The sequence below is a fragment of the Drosophila arizonae genome, chromosome 5 (assembly GCF_054131065.1).
Source record: "Drosophila arizonae isolate 15081-1271.41 chromosome 5, UAZ_ARI_1.0, whole genome shotgun sequence".
Lineage (NCBI taxonomy): Eukaryota > Metazoa > Arthropoda > Insecta > Diptera > Drosophilidae > Drosophila > Drosophila arizonae.
The window spans coordinates 18764411-18784329 of NC_142925.1; the positions used below are offsets into that span (position 1 = coordinate 18764411).

A 19919-nucleotide genomic window follows, 5' to 3' on the forward strand; every position below is an offset into this window, starting at 1 on the left:
ATAATTGTTGCCTTTCCGAATGACATTCGTCCAGTGATATTTAAAGTTGAGAAAGAAATACAAATTGTAGTCCTTCATATCATATAATAATTTATTTATAAATAGAGATCACAAAACACAATTGCACATATACATATTTACACGCTCCTATCCATTCTTGGATCAGACTTGCCTAGCCACGCCCAGCATGCCGCCCGCTGTGGCGCCGAGCAGCTGCCGCACCGTCTGCAGCTCATCGCGCAATGCGAGCACCTGGGCGCGCAGTATGGAGTTCTCCTGCTCGAGGAGCGCAGCCCGAAACGCAATCCGATCCTCGCGGATCTTGCGTGCGTCCCTCGACTTCTTGGCCGCCTCATTGTTGCGCTTGCGTCGCTCATAGTATTTGGCGTCCTTCTGGGCATCTGGTATGGGTCGCTTTTCGCCGCGGGCCCGTCGATGCAGGAATCCGGGAAACATGCCCACACGATTCAGCTCCATGAGCGGAAAATCGAAAGACTGCATCGCATGATTTGGAGGCGCAATATATTCGAAGGCGGGTAACGTGGCAGCGCCCAAGCTGCCATTGCTCTTGGACGCCAACAGATTGGGCAGTGCGAGTCCAGGCAGCGGCATGCGCAGATTATGCGTCGAAGGTATCGTAAAGTTGGAGCTGCAGCTCGGCTCCAGTTCGATGTCCAGTTCACTGTGCAGGGAGATGGTTTCGGTGACGTCTACGATGGGCGATTTAGAGGGCGAGTACATTGTGAGCAGCTCCCAGAATTTCCGGAGACCAACGATTGGGACTTGGGACTTGGGACTACCGTGCACGCCGACGGCCGCGTTGTCTTTGAGCCTGCGGCGCGTATTCCTGATTCGAACGACCGGCTTCAGCTGCACCCGAAGGTCTGACTGCCAGGTAATTATAGGTTGTTGTCACACACAAAAACGGCAGCTCCAAAAGGGCAACCCTCAACCCCCAACCACAGCCACGAGCCAAAGCCTCAACCCTAAACCCTAAACCAGTTGGGACCAAATCTAAGTCATAGCGCCACAGGCCGCCTTCCGCTTGATTCAGCCAATCACGCAATGTTGACGGTAATTATTCGTCAAATACATGACACTTTTCCATGTTGCATGACATTTATTTTGCTGCACAGTTATAAGGGTTTCATATAACTGGTTAGTTTGATTAGCCACCCCCGCGCGACCGCCACAGGACCCAAAACGAAAACAAAAATAAAAGAAAATGCTAGCCACGGACTGGAAAAACGGTTGACCACATGTGGAAGTCGCGTTTCTGATTTTCCTTTTGGGGGTGTTGCCCGACATGGACTGAGCTCGGACAGGGTTATATGAGTTGGCCAACTATTATGCAGCAGGGCCCAGCGTAGGGCTGAAAACTTTTTCTAACAGCCAATGAGAACGGTCGAGTGGACGGCGGCGATGAGCGGGTTAGCAAATAGATGGGATACAGCGCCTGCAAATCGACCGCAATGGAATTTCACGTTGCGCTCTAGATCGAACGACATTTTGTAGATGAAACGTTACGATTAAAGTTAATAAGCCCCAATTGTCGGCCCAGGGTTCAAAGGGCAGAGAACCCAATTCAACAAAGAGCTGTAAATTTTAAAGCATGTAAATTTTAAATGCCCTCAAAACTTTTACTTGTAAATCAATATAATTATAAAAAATAAATACAATGTAAATAATAAATATATGTCAGATTTATATAATAATTTAATACTAAATAATGGGAAATAAATTAAATAAAATCAATTTTCAACTATTTGCGGATTTGAAAGCTAAAAATTTAAAGGCAGAAATTTAATTGTATTTTTTGGTTTGAAATATTTTGTATTTATTAAATATTCATTCACATATTTGTACATATTTCCATGTGCATTACATATTAAATATATATTATTACTATAATAAAAGAGATATAGTATACTAATTAAAAAATATATATATATATATATTAAATGAAACAAAAATATCAAAAATATACATAAAATATATTTAAATTATTGATTAAAATATCAAATAGTTTCGTATTTAATATATATAAAATATGAAAAATATAGAAGTAATACATAAAATATAAAAATTTTTTAAGTAATACATGAATAAAAATTAAGAGTTAAATTTTCATTATTTATACAAATAATAATAATAATAATAATAATAATTTAAAGTTAATTTAATTTATTAAATAAAAAGAGTAAATAAAAAAGTTTTTTTTATTTTTAAGTACTCTATATAGTTTCATATTATTTTATATTTCTAATAAACGTTAACTGTGATGCATAATTAAAAGGTACAAAATTTATTATTTAACTTAAATCAATATTATTTATTTCATTTATTTATTTTAAAATAAACATTTTAATCCCAAATCAAGTATAATTTTATATCAGTTTATTTAGTTATTAGACTATTTGACATATCCTTCACTTTTGTTAGATATACCTGGATATGTATATATATATACATTACATATACATCAGTTCCCGGCAGACTAATGCGCAATCAAAAGAAAATGTCAAGTCACGTGTATTGTCAATCAATAGACAATAGACAAGCCACAAGGGTCGCTCGACATGAGTTAAACTTGCTGACGGAACGTGCAATATACTGCTTACTTAAACAAGATATCCAGTTGGTCTTATAGTAATAATTGGGGTACCAAAAAATGAAGAACAAATGGCACAGTCAGGCCTCAATTGGGGGCTAATCTAACCTATAGAGTCATCAAAAAGTCTATGCCTTAAGCATGACTGCGGCAAATAAAAAGCAATGGGACTTACGTTTAGCTTTGATAACCTCACCAATAAAACATTTTTACACATGTCATTCGTGGCGCTGCTTCGGCAACCCGTTCGCGTTGAGAAACTGTCACCTGTTCCAGGTAGAGCAAATTGCCAGTTGGAAGCGACCCGCCCCCACCTGGCCGGAAGTCAGGCAGAGACAGCGACAGTTGACGGTGGCATCCTAACAATATTTCATAATGTATGCGCTAATTTATTATCTGTTGGCAAAAGTTTTACCATAGTTAACCCTTTGACTGGCCTCGTTTGTGTCTCTTGACGGTGTTGGAGAGGCAATGCCCGAGCATGGCTAAAAGGATGGCGTGCGCACTTTGACATGCACCAAGGATTCCATGGACGATGAATTGACAATACATACTATATCATTAATTGTGGTTAGAAAAGTTTAGTGATCGAGGATCTAGACAACGGTGCTTTGAAAACTTGACATCTTTGTAGTAAATAAATGTGCTTTATGAGCTCAAGCAACCTTTGTTGAAGATCTGAAGAAGAAGGTCTAAGAAAATAATGTTAGGTATAACAATTTTAGCAGATAGGTATAGGATATTCAAGACTTTACTGATTAAATTGTCAACTGGTAAAAAATAAAAACACTAGATATTGTATATAGTCTATAATTAAAAGTGTTTAATAATATACCAGACCTTGTACCTGGTATATGCTTAAAAGTTATTTATATTATATTAGAATTTATAACTGTTTTACATGTTTGTACATACATATTTCCATGTTCATTATATAATATAAGAAATATAGTATATGAATTAAAAAAAAAATAAAATTAAATGGAAAAAATGTTTAAATTATGAAACATATTTAAATTATTGTTTAAAATATAAAATAGTTTCATATTTAATATATACTGATTAAATTGTCAACTGGTAAAAAATAAAAACACTATATATTGTATATAGTCTATAATTAAGTGTTTAATAATATACCAGACCTTATACCTGGTATATGTATATTTAACCGTTATTTATATTATATCAGAATTTATAACTGGTATGTACTCAGAAATAATTGTAATCAAGGTTCGAATTATATATTATTTGGGAAAAATATGCTAACCGATAATATCTATGCTATCTTTTAATGAGAAATATCTTAATGTCATCCGACATTTTAATTATCTTAATAATTATCTTAATGTATTTTAGATATAACTTGAAATTGAAAATAAATATTTGTACATCCAAATTTTATCCAAAATAGAAACCAATAAACAGGATCTCAGCTCATTCTGTGTTAATTTTTTCCTTATATCGCCCACATACCTCATTGGCACTTAACACACCCCCTGGGGACTGTCAGTTCCAGGCTAATGCAGTGGGAGGCCCTCATCTATTTATATATTAGGCAAATTACCAGGTAATAATGAAAAAAGAAGGGAACATGTAATTGTTACAATATTTGTACGGCTCCGGCTTCAACTCGTAATTGAAGAGCAAACCGAAAGCAAACCTCGCTGGACAAACTGTTAATGACACCTGTAAGTGGATGACATTAGCACTTGGAACGAGGGCTGAAACCCAGTAGGCCTACTAGATGTGGACAACAGATATCATTAGCCGTGCCTTACACGTCTCCACAAATTAGTAAACATACAGGTACATATATATATATAAATAAATATATACTTAAATAAAAATATATATATATATTAATAGAGTACAAACCACTAAACTTGCCAAAAAAAAATAAAAAAAAATCGAAACTATTTCAAAATGTGCGAAGAAACTTCGATAAGCGAATGTGAGCCGACAACATTGATGATGCACTCGAACACTTATCACATCCACTTGCCACTCTACATCATGGACATGGTGCGCATATTTCAGGATCATCCCAAGTACGTGAATGGCATTAAGGAGAAGCATATTGTCGATATGTTGGCCAAGGAGTAAGCTATATGCATATACATATATACTAGGCATATTTCATATCTATGATCACAATCTGTGTCTCGCTGCAGACCCTTTGCCTGCGGCGACTTGGAGGCTCAGGTGAAGACAGCCGTCATGGACTTGTCGGCAAAGGGCTTCATACGCTATATTAACAACGGATATCGCACATTGGGGCCGATTGCCAAGCTGGCCAATGCACGGAACGTGCGACACTTTTGCGCCACCTGGCAGCGCATTGCCGAACTACAAAAAGTCAACTCGGACATCCTGGACGGCAGCTGCACCCTAAACAGCCATCGCCACAAGTGCAACAGGCGTGGCTCCAGCTGCTAGCTGGCCAAAATGCCAAAGGCAGCTTAGCTGGCAAACGTTTTGATTTTATTCATTTTTTTTTTTCAATTGCGTTTCTAAGTTTTTCGTTCCACGCAGCGGCATCCAACGCATCCATTGTAGAAATTCAAATAGTTTTGTTTCACGTCCTCCTTCACATCCAAATTATTGTTCAACCCGAAAAAATAGCAGAGAGTAAACCAAATTGTGTACTTTATTTTTGTATGAGCGAACTGCGACCATATGGAGGGTGGTTCAGGCTCATCATCATTATACGAGTGTTGTCTGGCTCAAACATATGCCAAGGGGTCTCTCGCCTCCCCCAACATTCTCATCCTTTTGACACTTAACCCTGTTCTTGATTCTCATATAATTATCGCCGAGGGTGGTCCCAGCAGGTGTGTTGTCCACGGTAAATGGTATTTCCAATTATTATGTATTATGTGTACATATATAGATTCCAGAAATGTTAAATGAGGATTGACTGTGCCTATTGTATGTTTACTCTCCAGTAAAAGAATAGTCGAAGGATTGGAGTATCAGAGTATCTGCTAGTCGAACAGAACCATTCTTAGACTAACTCTTTAATGGAAATCTACATACAATACAATAGCATATCTCTTGAATAAATATCAGTTGGCAGTTTCAGTGTAAAATATTGTAATCAATAGAACAATATTCATATTTTTCTCAGTTTTATTAGCAACAGAAATTTAATTCTTATATTAGTCAAAATAGATATCCGAAATGGAATATTATTTGACATGTTTGCCATTAGATCTCTGCAGTTGTTCGGGTTCACACTGCAGCACATCCCTGCATATGTTTTGGCTTTGGTTAAACGGAGTGCCATTCCTCTACCCTTTACCCTCTACCCTTTGCCCTCACTAACCAGAACTTTTTCTAGTCGTTTAAATTATCAACACCAGGACAAAACCGAGCTGGCCGAGCGACGAATCGTCATATTGTTCATCCCCACATGACCCGATGTGCCGTACACGCATGTGATCTCCGACAGGTGTTATTTATTGCCTTTCTAATCGTTGCCGCATAATCTATTAGCACCCGCAGCTCTGGCTCTGGCTCTGGCGTTGACAACGACGACCTGACCGAGCTCGGGCCAGGACTAAAGTTTATTGCTTTTGCACATTATGAGCAATTATGATTATTGTTTTATTGCTTTTGTTTTCAAGCTTTGTGACAACAGCTTAGGTGCAGACAATGATATTTTTCCTTTGCCTTTAATGACCCGCCCTATAATTAATCAAGAGTTTGACGTTTAAATGATAATCTGGTTTATTTGCTATTTAAATTCCAGTGCTCTGAATTGACGAATAAATTTACCACATGAGAAATTTATTACATTATTTATTTTTATTATTATTATTTATTTACAGACAGGCGAGAGGAAAGATCTAACATCAAACCAAATGATTTCTGAATTTCCTGAGCGAGTATAAATGGCTCCCTTTTGCGTCTGTAATGATTCACAAAAATTGAAAATGTACACAAAATCAGTTTTTATCATCTGTATGGACATCTGTCATAGCTATTTACCATTTATTGTTATCAATCTGGTAATCCCCTGGTGCTAATCACCGTAAAAAGTCGTGGAAAACAGAAAAATATTATTAAAACCACAATAAATGTGGAAACGACTACAACGATAATTATAGAAAGAATAATCCTTTTCCTGTTAGATGTTCTTGAATTATTTTGCATATGAGAATTATCTCCCATGTCCAATGCACTTCAACTCCTACAAATATTGTTTCATAATATCTAATCGCATAGCTACTATGGTTGTGCCTTATGTAAGTAAATTTCGAAGTTGTATAAAAAATATATAAAACTAAACTTAACTAAAATTTGAATGCAAGTTTGACTCTAGATTCAAGGGCGAACGAGACATAAATTAATATCTGACTTTCCATAAAGTTTATATAGATTATTTGAGGAGCACTTAATCAGCGAATGACCCAGCTTTTCGAATGGATCAGGAATATATATAATGGGTCTACCACGCCTCCTCTTGCATACTAAACACATTTCAACAAAATCCGTTATATCAGGACATAAGAGTGATCGAATATGAACGTTATTACTCCACATGAATACTCCAAGTACTCTCTGAGAATTCCTCAACGATGTGACCCGTACACGCATGTGATCTCCGACAGGTGTTATTTATTGCCTTTCTAATCGTTGCCGCATAATCTATTAGCACCCGCAGCTCTGGCTCTGGCTCTGGTTCTGACTCTGGCTCTGGCGTTGAAAACGACGACCTGACCGAGCTCGGGCCAGGACAAAAGTTTATTGCTTTTGCACATTTTGAGCAATTATGATTATTGTTTTATTGCTTTTGTTTTCAAGCTTTGTGACAACAGCTTAGGTGCAGACAATGATATTTTTCCTTTGCTTTTAATGACCGCGCCCTATAATTAATCAAGAGTTTGACGTTTAAATGATAATCTGGTTTATTTGCTATTTGAAATTCCAGCGCTCTGCATTAACGAATAAATTTACTACATGAGAAATTGGTCTATTTATTTACAGACAGGCGAGAGGAAAGATCTAACACTAATCCAAATGATTTCTGAATTTCCTAAGCGAGTATAAATGGCTCCTTTTTGCGTCTGTAATGATTCACAAAAATTGAAAATGTACACAAAATTAGTTATCATCTGTATGGACATCTGTCATAGCTATTTACCATTTATTGTTATCAATCTGGTAATCCGCTGGTGCTAATCACCGTAAAAAGTTGTGGAAAGCAGAAAAATATTGCTAAAACCGCAATAAATGTGGAAACGACAACAACGACAATTATAGAAAGAATAATCCTTTTCCTGTTAGATGTTCCCGAATTATTTTGCATATGAGAATTATCTCCCATGTCCAATGCACTTCAACTCCTACAAATATTGTTTCATAATATCTAATCGCATAGTTACTATGGTTGTGCCTTATGTAAGTAAATTTCGAAGTCGTATAAAAAATATATATAAAATTAAACTAAACTAAAATTTCAATGCAAGTTTGACTCTAGATTCAAGGGCGAACGAGACATAAATTAATATCTGACTTTCCATAAAGTTTATATAGATTAATTGAGGAGCACTTAATCGGCGAACGACCCAGCTTTTCGAATGGGTCCTCCTGCATACTAAACTCATTTCAACAAAACCCATTATACCCAGGGCATAAGAGTGATCGAATGTGGACGTTATTACTCCAGTCCACATGAATACTCCAAGTACTCCCTGAGAATTGCTCAACGATGTGACCCGTACACGCATGTGATCTCCGACAGGTGTTATTTATTGCCTTTCTAATCGTTGCCGCATAATCTATTAGCATTTGCGACTCTGGCTCTGGCTCTGGCTCTGGCGATGACAATGACAACCTGACCGAACTCGAGCCAGGACTAAAGTTTGCTGCTTTTGCACATTATGAGCAATTATTATTATTGTTTTATCGCTTTTTGCTTTCAAGCTTTGTGACAACAGATTAGGGTGAGATAATGACTTTTAATGGGCCGCACTATAATTAATCATGAGTTTTTTATTTATGAATATTTATATAACAGCCTCGTTCAGTTCTCTGAAGCATAAAATGTGAAATCTTTATTTAGGGGAAAGACCAAGACACAAAACCAATATGCTCTCTTTATTTCCTTTTCAGTCCGGAATGATTCACTAATACTGGAAAAGTCCACAGAAATGAATTTTTATCATCTATATATAGATATCTTTCATAACTATTTACCATTTATTCGTATCTATATTTTATTTCTTTGTCCTTTCTCTTGAAAAGGTTTGGGTAACAGAAATTTATTACTAAAGTCGCAATGACTATTATGGCAATGGCTAAAACGACAACCACAATGCAAATAATCCTCTTCTTTCTTCTAGAGTCCGGATCGTGACGCGAATGAGGAGTATCTCTCATCTCCATGGCGCTTCAAATTTGAAACATGTAAATACGATAAGTATTATTTAATAAAATTTTAATTTTCATTAAGGTTTTATCAAAATGAATATGAAATCCATGCTTGTATCTAGAATAAACGTAAACAATTTTCGTATTTGCAGCCACAATCAAAAAAAAGCAAATTGAAACAAAAAAAAACATCAAGACTCGACTCACACTTCTTCGGCGTAGCGCTCCTACCCACACCGACGCTAAAAGAAAGTAAGAACTGTTAGTTGAAAAACAAACGAAAGATTGCAACAAGCTTCTATCGATATTATATTAAATATTTATCAATTTAGTTAAAGCAAAGTCATTTACATATTTGGTATCTTAACTCTATTTGCAGCTGAACTTTATGCATCTGAATTTCAATTTCGAATTTCCAACAGGTAACCAAACTATTCTAAAAATCTAAATTATATCAATTATTTGATAATAAATGCAAAATGTTGAAATAGAATCCGATCTTGACTCTAGTTTCAAAGACGTACAATCAAGAGTTTGTCATTTAAGAATTTTTATTAAATAATAATATCGTTCAGTTCTCTGTAATTTACCAACTGAAAAAGCTTTATTTTGAGGCAGACAAGGGAACAACATAAGACCAATTTGTGCGAGTAAAAAGAACTTCCTTTTCAGTCAGAAATTATTCACTAAATCTGAAAAATAAATTTCTATGATCTGTATTTATATCTTTCATTCTTGTTTACCATTTAATCGTCATATGATTAAGTATAGTACCGAGGTCTAAAGAAATATATCAGCACAAATATATAGCAGTTTCAGAATTGTGAAATGAACTGTGTAAACGAAATAAACTAAATAAAACTAAACTTACAAAATAAATTGTTATTAATATATCTAGTTTATTGTAGTATAAAGTAGTCAAATATTTATTCATACTGTTTAGCAAGTTTCGAACAATAACAAAAAAATTTAATACCTCTCATTGGTCTTTCTTGAGTCAATAGGAATGCAAAGAGCTCAAATTCGAATTGCCTAGTCATTGTCTAGGCCTAGTCAATACTCAAAATATAAATCGGAAGCATATTGTTCACTAGATTTATATTAATTATAGAAACTGCGCTATGCTCTCTGGGCATACAACAATAAAAAAAGAACAAATAACAATAATAATAATAATATATGATGATGTGAGGGTCAAGCTTCGTTCAAATTAGAGCTAGTAGCTAATACTGGCTCCACGTAGCCGCGTTTGATCATCTGCCTGGGCAAATCAGCATACGGATCCATAAACTTGATCACATAACCATCGGGCATTTGGCTAATCAGCTTGACCTCTAACTCTGTGTTAAGGATTCTACTTTTGAGAAACTCCACGCATTCGGTGCTTTGTCGCTGGGTGGACAATGAGCAGCGCTTAATGCCGCCAATGAAACAATTATTGGTCTGGTGCGGCTTAAGGCTAATATCATCAGTGCACCGCGCCAGCGATCTAATGGTAACAAACTCTGTATTACCATAGTCCACATAGAAGATCTTAAATATTCCATCGATCTCCTCAATGATCTGGGCGCGATAGTAGCAGTCATCGCTGTAAAGCGCCAACACCATGTCCAATAGACGCGGCGGACGCTTGAAAGTGCACTGCGATTCGGGCACATCTTTCTTGTTCCACACCAGAGGCGGCGCCGCATCATCCACGAACTGCACATACACCTCGGTCGGACTGCTGATATACGTGACCAGCACGCGTATGGTGCTGCCCAGCTCTTTGGGAGCTTCAGATGTATAAATAGTCTCGGGCAGCGGCTCAACCAGCTCGACGTCCTTGGTCACGCCATGCGGAGCAAAAGGCTGATGCAACAGACGGCAATTGGATCCTAAAATTGAATAATATATAAGATTAAAGATTTAGGTGGACATTCGTTTGGTTATCAGCGAGTCAGTGGAGGCTTCAGTACCTTTAAAGCAGCCGTTGATCTTTGGATCGTAGTGTCGGCAAATACGTTTCTCATCTGTTGGTATATAGCCCAGCACAGCTTTGAGCGCATTGCTGGTGCTGCACTCAACATGCTCCAGCATTTCCAAATCCTCTGGAGACAGTTTTTGAATTGATTTGGTCGGCTCTTGCTGTGTACTCATATTTGGGATGCTATTCGCTTCATCTTTACGAGCTATGTCCGGATTATCGATATGAATTGAGGAAGCTGTCGACGCTTCGCACGGTCCATCGTCAATGATTTCCACTTCCAGATCGTTGCCACTGTTCACCAGGATACGCAGCTGTATATTCTTATAGATAAACTGTGACATGCTGACCACTCCACGATTGCGCACATAGCACCTGATGGCCTCAGCTGGTAGGGTTTTGACTTGGTTGGGTATTGCCAGAATGACATCGTCGTCGGCCAAACGAATATGCTCTCCATAGTCTATCAGATACGCATCATAGCCGCCACCCTCAGCATGGGAATTGATGACAACACGTGGCAATATCCGCTCTTGAGCATCATAGACAACAAAGACTTCTCCAAAATCGGGAAATTGGTCCAGCAGCCGGCCCGTCCCTTGGCACTCCAATAACTTTATTATCGGCGTCGATTCTTCGTTCCACCTGGCTACAAAAATGCAATCGTCCGCAATATTGAGATGCATCATTGTAGCCTGCACCACGCTGCCTTCCACAAAGCTGCTTATGTTTTTGTTAAGCTGATCGTAAATCTCATTGCTTGACATTTGTCTGCCGCCCTTTGGCGGCAATAGCTTCGATTGACGAGGTGGGAAGGGCAATAATTGGGCGATCGGAGTAAATTTGGGTTCAGCGGATATGAGCGGATCCTCTATACATTGATTATTTATCATGTTAGTACGCGGCATTGGCGTGACGAGTTGTAGGGCACAGTCCTCGGTCTGATCCTCTGGCTTAGCAGAGCGTACTTCAATTTCGGCCTCCTCAACATCTTGATTTGGCTTGGCGAGCTGTAGGACACAGTCCTCGGCTTGATCATCTGACTTAGCAGAGCGTACTTCTATTTCGGCTTCCTCAATATTATGATTTGGCTTGGTGAGTTGTAGAGCACACTCTTCGGTCTGATCGTCTGGCTTAGCATGGGCAGAGCGTACGTCCAGTTGGCCCACCGTAATATCATGATTCGGAGTATCGAGCTGTAGGGCACAGTCTTCGGTCTGATCCTCTGACACAGCAGGAACCGAGCGTTCGCACAGTTCAGTCACCACAATGCCATGATTTGGCGTATTGGGCTGCAGGGCAGAGTTCTCGGGCTGATCATTGAAGTCAATGTCATGATTTGACATGACGGTCTGTTTGATCTGATCCTCTTGCTTAGCATGAACAGAACGTACGTCCAGTTTGTGCACCTCAATGTTTGACGTGATGATTTGTAGGGCATAGTCCTCGGTCTGATCTCCTGGCTTAGCATTGCCAGAGCGTACGTCCAGTTCGCCCACCTCAATGCCATCGAGGTTTGTGTGAATTCCATTGTAATTATTTGTTGCTTTCTTTATGTCCTCATTCTTGGAAATTCCAATGGCTCGATTTAAATCGATATGTAAATTCAATTTGATAATATGTTCATTGACTGCGTTCACGCTGCTTAAAAGGCCGTCGTGGACGGCAATAATGCGACCATCGGCGCGACCAACGTGCGACCAGCTATCTTCAAGTGTTCGTCGCACAGCATTGACTTCCATTTGATAAGCAGTGAGATTTGTTTGTAATTTAATTAAATTGCGCTCGAATAGCGACAAAATCGAAAAAAGACCGTCCATATCCATAATTAAATGTGTTCTCAAAATCACACAATTTAAAGAACTTTACGAGATAGCGGCAAAGCATCAACTGTAACATTTTGGTTCTGTTGACTCTTCAACGTCGTTACTGAGCACTAAAAGAGTATTTAAACTAAGCTGCAGCTGAAATTAGCTTTAATCACTTACTATACAACATATGGTTAGCACTAATGCAACTTATGTAAATCTAAAATAAATTTCTTCTTCTATGTTATATACATACATAACACAAATTAAATACTTTTTTCCATATCATCCTAACTGACAATGCATTTACCACATCATATTTATAACAAATAAAATCCGTTACGAAATTTCACAGCATACTAGCCTTCAAGATAATCGATAAGTATCTAAAGCTTCTCAGCACTGCATTACACGCTAGGCCCTACCAACACTGGCTCATGTGCCGCATATAAAATCGCGCTCGTTTGCTTGTTTTCTTAAAATTTTAATATTAATTGTTTACAATGACTGAGGATACCGTACCGCATTTCGTAAGACGTTTTCAAATATATGACCGTATTCCAATTCATGATTCTCTTCTCCAGGAAATTGGCGACACACTTGCCATGCGCTGCGGCAATACGCTAACCGCAAGTTTTGTGCCAGGCGGCTCCAAATTAGCGCTGAGTGCCTATCGGCCAGTCAAATGGAGCACACCCGACGCGCCGAGTGAATCGGCTGGCGAGGAACCGGTGCTGATTTATATGGCACAAGAAACGACGCTTTATACTGAGCCTCTGCTTCGCAGTCTACTTGCTGAAACGAATGCCACATTTGCGACTCTACAAGTGTTAGGCCAGGGGTCGAAGGGAGACGCAAAAAAAACCGTAGAGTACATAAAAATTTCCAGAACCTATCGCAGTATAATCCGTTGCTGTCTTGAGAAGCTGGAACACGCTAAGCAATCGCCAGAGGTACAAGAGAATGAGGCCATCAAACAGCGCCACGCGGACGCAATATTGACTTTCTATGCAATCGAGTGTTTGTGGCATCTGTTTGAAATCCTCTACATGCAGCAGCAGCACAATCAGCTGATTGTGACCCAACTGTTGGAGTGGACGCGCTTTCATTATCCCAACACGGAAGATGCGGCTACTGATCTGTTGCTCATGGCCGAAGAGGCCAGCGAATGCGAGAGCTATTGGGACACATTAAAAACGCTCATAATGCTCGGACAGCTGGACGTGACACGGGCCATTCTCTCGCAGCATCGCAAATTCAATCAGACTGCGTTTCAAACAGCCGATCAGGTACTCAAGTCAATGCCCGTTTATCAGGATGGCTATGCAATGCAAAAGTTTTGCTCCCAATGGGAGTACTGGCACGTAGATTTGGAGCGAAAACTAGCCGCACATGTGTTTGCCACCGAACCACAGCTTGAGCTACTCATGCAGCTGGTTTCGGGCAGCAACGAGCATTGGGATGCAGCACTGATGAATTCTCACGACTGGTATGAGTTTCTACCCGGCTATCTGCTCTTCACTCGACCCGCCTGCAAGCCATTTGAGCTGCGCATTGCAGCCAGCAACTGGATCAACCGCTGGTCCGGGCTTCGTCCCAATTGGGAGATGACGCAACTGAGTCGCATGGTTATGCAGCTGATGGAGCACGATATCAAGCTCTTCATCTACGAATCGCAGAAGCTAGGCGACAGTCATTGGTTTGCCACACATCTCATTGATCTGATCTACCACACGGGACAGCTCAAGTCATATTTTGACCAGCAGCACATGTAATTATCATGAATACCCTGACATAGATATATACCCTAATAATATACCCCCTTTAATCCAATAGTGACCTCCCTTCATTACGTTTCTCAATGATCTTTGATTACGGAAGCTATCTGATGACCTCGCACAACCTCTGGCAGCTGGGCATCGATTATTTAGACTGCTGCAAGCAGGAGGGACTCGCAGCAATTGAGCTGCTGCTGCCACGCATTCCACTGAAGAGCGAGCGGCAAGCCTTCAAGATCATCGCAATGGCCAAAGAACGTGGCCTGGCCAACGTCGAGCAGAGCATCTGTAAAGTTCTATCGAAACGAGCGTATTCCGATCAGCGATATGGCAATGCACTGGAGTGGGCCATGCGCTCCAAAGATGTTTTACTAGTTACCGCCATAGCCGACTTTATACTAAAGGTATCTATGATTTAAATTGGTATATCTGCTCTACAAAAATTACTTGAAATTATCATTCATTCACAGCACTATTCTAGTACTGGCGTTATGCTCTGTCCAGATGTTATAACAAGCATTGGAGCACGCATGTTTGTCTCGCCCCGTTTGGTATTTCTTTCCAAGTATTTCGAGTTCTATGAATTTTACCGGCAACGTGACTTTTTGTCTGGTGCTGAGCTGCTTATCAATCTGCTGGCCTCAAAAATAACGCCCGATTAGTAAGAGATATATAATTAAACGATTTCTTTGTTGATTAACAAGTATTGCATTTATAGCTTCTGGCCCTCGCTGTTGATCGATGCCCTGCCGCTCCTGGAGTCTGAAGATCCCAAGATTTTCTCCAAGGAAACTATTGCTATACTCCAGCATCTGGAAATGGAGCTGGTGCCATTAATCGAACGCAACAAACTAAACACTGCCAAGTTTAACAATGTGAGTCAAAGCTCTTCAATATATGCAATCAAGTTGTCTCAATTCCTGCCTTCTCCACACCTCAAACAGCAATCATCGAAAACTGTGTTCAGCGACTACCGCGTGGAGAATGTTGAGGAGATATTGGATCTGATGCGGCTAGCATGTGCCCGCAATCTGTCCAGGGCAATGATACTTGAGAATACTGCAGTCGCAATGTAATTGTTTCATATATACATACTTCTTTTGTAGTGTAGTTTATTTTATATTTTCGCTTTTCAATACATCGTAATCGTAATTTGTTGTAAACGTTTATTGCATTGCTAATCATTCATTTGCTTAATTGTGCCTCTTTTTGTCTGCTATTATTTAATGTAAGTACCAACAATGCTAATTGTCTCTAATTAAGACTGTCTCATTTGGCCGAAAGCAACTAACCGCGATTCAACTTAAGAAACGTGAAATTATTAAATAAGGGCATTCTCGGGTACTTTTCTGTTGACGAATTTTTGTAAGCAGGACTCAAATTTTACATGCTAGTCTATAGGATTATGTTTTCTTCATCGTTTCGTAAGGCAAATTAAAATCTTAAGACGAACTTAAAACGAAATTATAAACCTAAAGTGTTCTACGGTTAAATACATAGTTGTGTTTATAGCTGCACGGGATATTTAGGGTAACGCACCTAAGAACTAAGAAACAACGCACAGAGCACAATGGAGTAGTCCGTATACTATATATGGGTATATAATTACTATATGTTCAAAGTTTATATATATATATATATGTATTTATACATATATAATGATAATGAGAATCGCACGGCCTTGTACAAATGTTATTTACTAACGACTAAACACGGAATTACATACACAAATCCAGCAAGGAAAGGCGCGAAATATTCAAACGAACCACTGTAGCCCTTTTGGCAATTATTTGTTGCTTAAAACCTTTTAAAAATCACTAAATTGCAAACGCTAATTGTAAAACGATAAATAATAACAAAATTGAACAAAATTGGAGGCAAAAACTTTCAAAGCTCAAGACCTCAACGATATAGGTGAGTAAATTAAGGGGAATTCACGCATTTTGACTGTATGAATTTGGCATATTTATCAAAAAAATAATATATATATATATGTCTCCAAACGTGGATACCCTTAACTAGTATTACGGCCAGTTATAATGTGGAGCTATATTCGGGTTTGAGTATTTTCGCTTCTGTTATATGCTATATGGTATAATGCGCGTATATATATGTATGTCGAAAGTCGTTTAGGAAGGTGTCTAATTATGCTTCGCCGTGGTCGCCGATGCCACTGCCGCTGCGCTCGTCGTGGAGGCAGTTGTGGTGGTTGCGGTGGCCGCAACAGCAGCCGTTGCTGCCGCAGCGGCAGCGGCAATGGCCGTTGCAGCAGCACTGCCGCTCGTTATGGAGCCCAGGCGGGACAGCGATGGCTCTCGCTTGGGTGGTACGATTGGCTTCGTCGGTATGGGTGGCGGTGCGCCGCGTGCACCGGCTGGTGGCACAGTCACAGGTGGTACAGCAATGGGTACAGGGTGTGGATGCGGTGCTGTTGTGGCCTGATCCAGCGCAGCTGCAGCAGCCAGTGCCGCATATTTGCCGCCCGGCGCACGTTGTATGGTCGCCGTCGGCTGCATTTTAGCCGGCGAGGGAGATGGTGGAGCCGCAGCTACAACAGCCGCACTGGAAATTGCAACACCGCTGGCATCCGTTGCGGCGGCGACAATGCTGCTGGTGTGATTGACTGCGGCCAGGACTGGAGGGGCCGTGGGTGCGGTAGCGGTCCCCGTTGGCACAGTGGCAATGCCCGTAACAGCGGCGCTGCGTATGTTCTGCCCCGGCACAATGGAGCGTGCAATGCCCGTCTGAGGGCCCGATACCGGCATGCTGCTCACTGTCGCAGTGGGTTGAACTATTTTCGCAATATTTACCAAGGGCGCGGCACATGCGTCGTCTGCAACAATATTATTACAATTGATTAGCACTGGACAGTACAATTATGTGTTTACACTGATATATACACAAAATAGTTACAATTAAAATAATCTTCAATACTGTTAAGCCTCTACGTGTATTAGCTTAGCTCAGTTTAGCTAAATATTATAATTATAATTATATAATTTAAATATAAATTGCATTTATTAAAGTATATAATTATAATTAAATATGTAAAGTACATGGAAAGAGTAAGCCTTCTAGCTAGTCTGCTGCAATATATTAAAAACTTAGTTAAATTGAGTGCCATATTTTATAACTGAAAACCCCTGATTATGGTATCTCCTAAAAATCTTTCATTCGATTTGCTGATATTACATGATTTTCATTAAGCATTGCACAGTGATCTAAATGACAAAAATGTTGACAGAAAATTATTTAAGAATTTTTCTTAAACGGCAGGAACAAAAATATTACAAATATTTGACATCTGGACCACTGTGCATGGGCAGTAAGAGGGAAAGATATTTTGAAATAAAAGCGTGATAAAAGCGTGTGCAACAACTTGAGGCTACCTAAGACCGGCAGTAATAGCAAATGAAACTAAATTCAGTTTGATCTGTAAGGTATATATCCGATAGACTCTACTATCATCTGGATTTGCATATTGTCTGGGAACTATAATACATCTCTTTATTGTCTACTAAGTTAGCATTTTCACTGTGTGTATTATGTGCATGTACATGTGTCTCTGTGTGCGTGTGTGTGGGTGTTCTTTTTTTTTTAAGGGGATGCAGATGCGCAAATTGGCTTATGGTGCTGTTGTCATCACAAGTACAAAACAAGAAAAGAGAAAACACAAATCACCTTGCAAATTGCGTAAGATATTTTCTAACAAAATATTTCATCTTTCAGAGGGACACGAAAAAAATAGTATGTATAGAATTATTCATAAATCAAATAAATCAGAGAAAACAGAAGAAGGTTAAATCATAATTACAACAGCAAAATTTCAGCCAAATAGCTGAGCCATACGCACCACTAAACTGACGCGCCTTGCTGGCGGCAGCCACCGTTGAGCCACTGGCGGCCAGCTGCTGTTGCTGTTGATGTTGTTTCTTCAGGGCCTCGTGCTCACTGCGCAGCGCATTCAGCTCCTGCTCCAATTCTTTGACACTGCAGAAGAAATATTTAATACTAATTGGAAAATTAGATAAATGTGTTAGTGGAACACTGACCGCAGCTCTTCCTTGGCCAATTTGGACATCAGGGTTTTGCGTTCCAGTTCCATGGCTTGGGTTTGCTTTTCCAGCTCCTCCTCCATACGCAGCGACTTTTTGCTCTCCTCCTCAAGACCCTCGGCAATGGTATCGGAGCGTTGCTTCTCTTCGGCCAGTATTTGAGCTAAATCCTCCGAGCGTTTGCCTGCGAATGATTTTTTTATTTAAAAAAATAAAAAATGCAATTTGTTTGAATGTGAATTAAGATGTTACTTACCTTCCTCAATGTACTTCATTAGAATCTTTTTTCGCTCTGCGATGAGCAATAGCACAATTTGTTTTTGCCTATTACGCTCATATTCTAGCGTCTCCTGCAGCTTCTTGAGATCCTTTTCCATGTTGGTCACTTGGGCATGCTCAGCCTCCAGCTGTTGACGCAGTTTGGTGCGCTCCATTTCCAGGCCATAGGTTATGTCATCGCCCTGGGCGGTATCGTGCTCGTGCTTGCGTCTCTCCTCCTCCAGCTGCTGCAACATGCGCTGGTTGTTCTCCAGCGACTCAGTCAATATGTTAACCATCCGCACATGGGTGCCACGCTGCTTGCTGACCATCTGATACTGCTGCTCCATTTGCTGCTCAATGATCTGTCGTACTTCCATCTCAGCTTGGGCGGCCTGTGTCGAGGACTCGCGCGATATCAGATTGCCATTTAAGGCGATCTTATCTCGGAATAGCGATGCGTACGGATCATTTGGTTGCACGCGCTTCGTGCGCAGCTGTGTGATCAGATGCTTGACGCGCTCGTTGCGTAGCGCAGCGATGCACACATCCCGTGCCTGCAACTCGCCTTCCAAGTAGTAAAGCATCTTTACCAGCTCGCTGTGTGGCAGCTCAGTGCGACCATTGCCCATATGCTGCTGCTGATGTTGTTGCTGTAGTTGCAGTTTATGTCCTGCACCCGGTTTCATGGTCTGGAATTCATGTGTAGCACTGATGTCGCTGCCGCTGCCGCTGCTACTGCAGGCGGCTGTAGTAGCAGTTGCTATTGGACTATTGACATCCAGCTCCTGCTCGGTTGAAATAGCGCTGGAGTTCTGCTCCATTATCCTGGCTTTTTTTACAGCATAAAAAAATTGTTGTTCAAGGCTGCGTCGCAGTTTGTAAATTTTGAATTACAGTTTTAACTTTAAATTGCACTTATCTCCGTTATGTTACACTATTTTAATGGCATTTTAATGGCTCTAACGTGGGTTAATTTGCTAAATTCTATGCCATACAAATTCTTTGTTGCCGTGAAAAAGTGGATACTTCTTGTTAGAGATGGTACACAAAAATATCGTTTTATCG

At 39.9% G+C, this 19919-nt stretch overlaps 5 protein-coding genes and 1 long non-coding RNA gene across 9 annotated transcripts; 2 read left to right on the top strand and 4 right to left on the bottom strand.

Annotated features, from left to right (window-relative positions):
- Positions 1–17: 17 nt before the first annotated feature.
- On the bottom strand, positions 18–1039 carry LOC108616046 (transcription factor HLF). The gene has a single exon (XM_018010983.2). It carries the CDS (start codon positions 739–741, stop codon positions 163–165), a length of 579 nt encoding a protein of 192 aa, XP_017866472.2. The 5' UTR covers positions 742–1039; the 3' UTR covers positions 18–162.
- A 3266-nt stretch (positions 1040–4305) lies between these two features.
- Positions 4306–5261, top strand: LOC149268623 (uncharacterized). 2 transcript variants are annotated; one of them, XM_089471171.1, is made up of 3 exons: positions 4306–4417; positions 4478–4710; positions 4783–5261. In XM_089471171.1, exons 2-3 carry the CDS (start codon positions 4535–4537, stop codon positions 5045–5047), a joined length of 441 nt encoding a protein of 146 aa, XP_089327297.1. In that variant the 5' UTR covers positions 4306–4417; positions 4478–4534; the 3' UTR covers positions 5048–5261. The 2 variants fall into 2 exon arrangements, with proteins under 2 accessions (XP_089327297.1, XP_089327296.1); XM_089471170.1 differs by having other exon boundaries at positions 4355–4710.
- A 1138-nt stretch (positions 5262–6399) lies between these two features.
- Positions 6400–8124, bottom strand: LOC149268624 (uncharacterized). The gene is made up of 3 exons (XR_016270447.1): positions 7758–8124; positions 6602–7680; positions 6400–6521 (listed from the first exon to the last, which is right to left on the bottom strand). It is a non-coding gene; the product is annotated as an uncharacterized LOC149268624 (long non-coding RNA).
- A 464-nt stretch (positions 8125–8588) lies between these two features.
- On the bottom strand, positions 8589–13071 carry krimp (krimper). 3 transcript variants are annotated; one of them, XM_089471003.1, is made up of 6 exons: positions 12941–13071; positions 10945–12888; positions 9338–10863; positions 9194–9228; positions 8813–9005; positions 8589–8748 (listed from the first exon to the last, which is right to left on the bottom strand). In XM_089471003.1, exons 2-3 carry the CDS (start codon positions 12776–12778, stop codon positions 10181–10183), a joined length of 2517 nt encoding a protein of 838 aa, XP_089327129.1. In that variant the 5' UTR covers positions 12779–12888; positions 12941–13071; the 3' UTR covers positions 8589–8748; positions 8813–9005; positions 9194–9228; positions 9338–10180. The 3 variants fall into 3 exon arrangements, with proteins under 3 accessions (XP_089327129.1, XP_089327128.1, XP_089327130.1); XM_089471002.1 differs by having other exon boundaries at positions 10945–13062; XM_089471004.1 differs by having other exon boundaries at positions 8813–9104; positions 10945–13062.
- Positions 13072–13131: 60 nt separating this feature from the next.
- On the top strand, positions 13132–15705 carry Nup75 (nuclear pore complex protein Nup75). Its single transcript, XM_089471008.1, has 6 exons — positions 13132–13290; positions 13345–14531; positions 14597–14942; positions 15009–15199; positions 15257–15413; positions 15483–15705. The coding sequence occupies exons 1-6, from the start codon at positions 13264–13266 to the stop codon at positions 15612–15614; spliced, it is 2040 nt and encodes a 679-aa protein (XP_089327134.1). The 5' UTR covers positions 13132–13263; the 3' UTR covers positions 15615–15705.
- On the bottom strand, positions 15688–19896 carry Naus (cortactin binding protein N-terminal like nausicaa). The gene is made up of 4 exons (XM_089471011.1): positions 18850–19896; positions 18591–18777; positions 18392–18528; positions 15688–17371 (listed from the first exon to the last, which is right to left on the bottom strand). Exons 1-4 carry the CDS (start codon positions 19673–19675, stop codon positions 16680–16682), a joined length of 1842 nt encoding a protein of 613 aa, XP_089327137.1. The 5' UTR covers positions 19676–19896; the 3' UTR covers positions 15688–16679.
- Between the last annotated feature and the right edge of the window lie 23 nt (positions 19897–19919).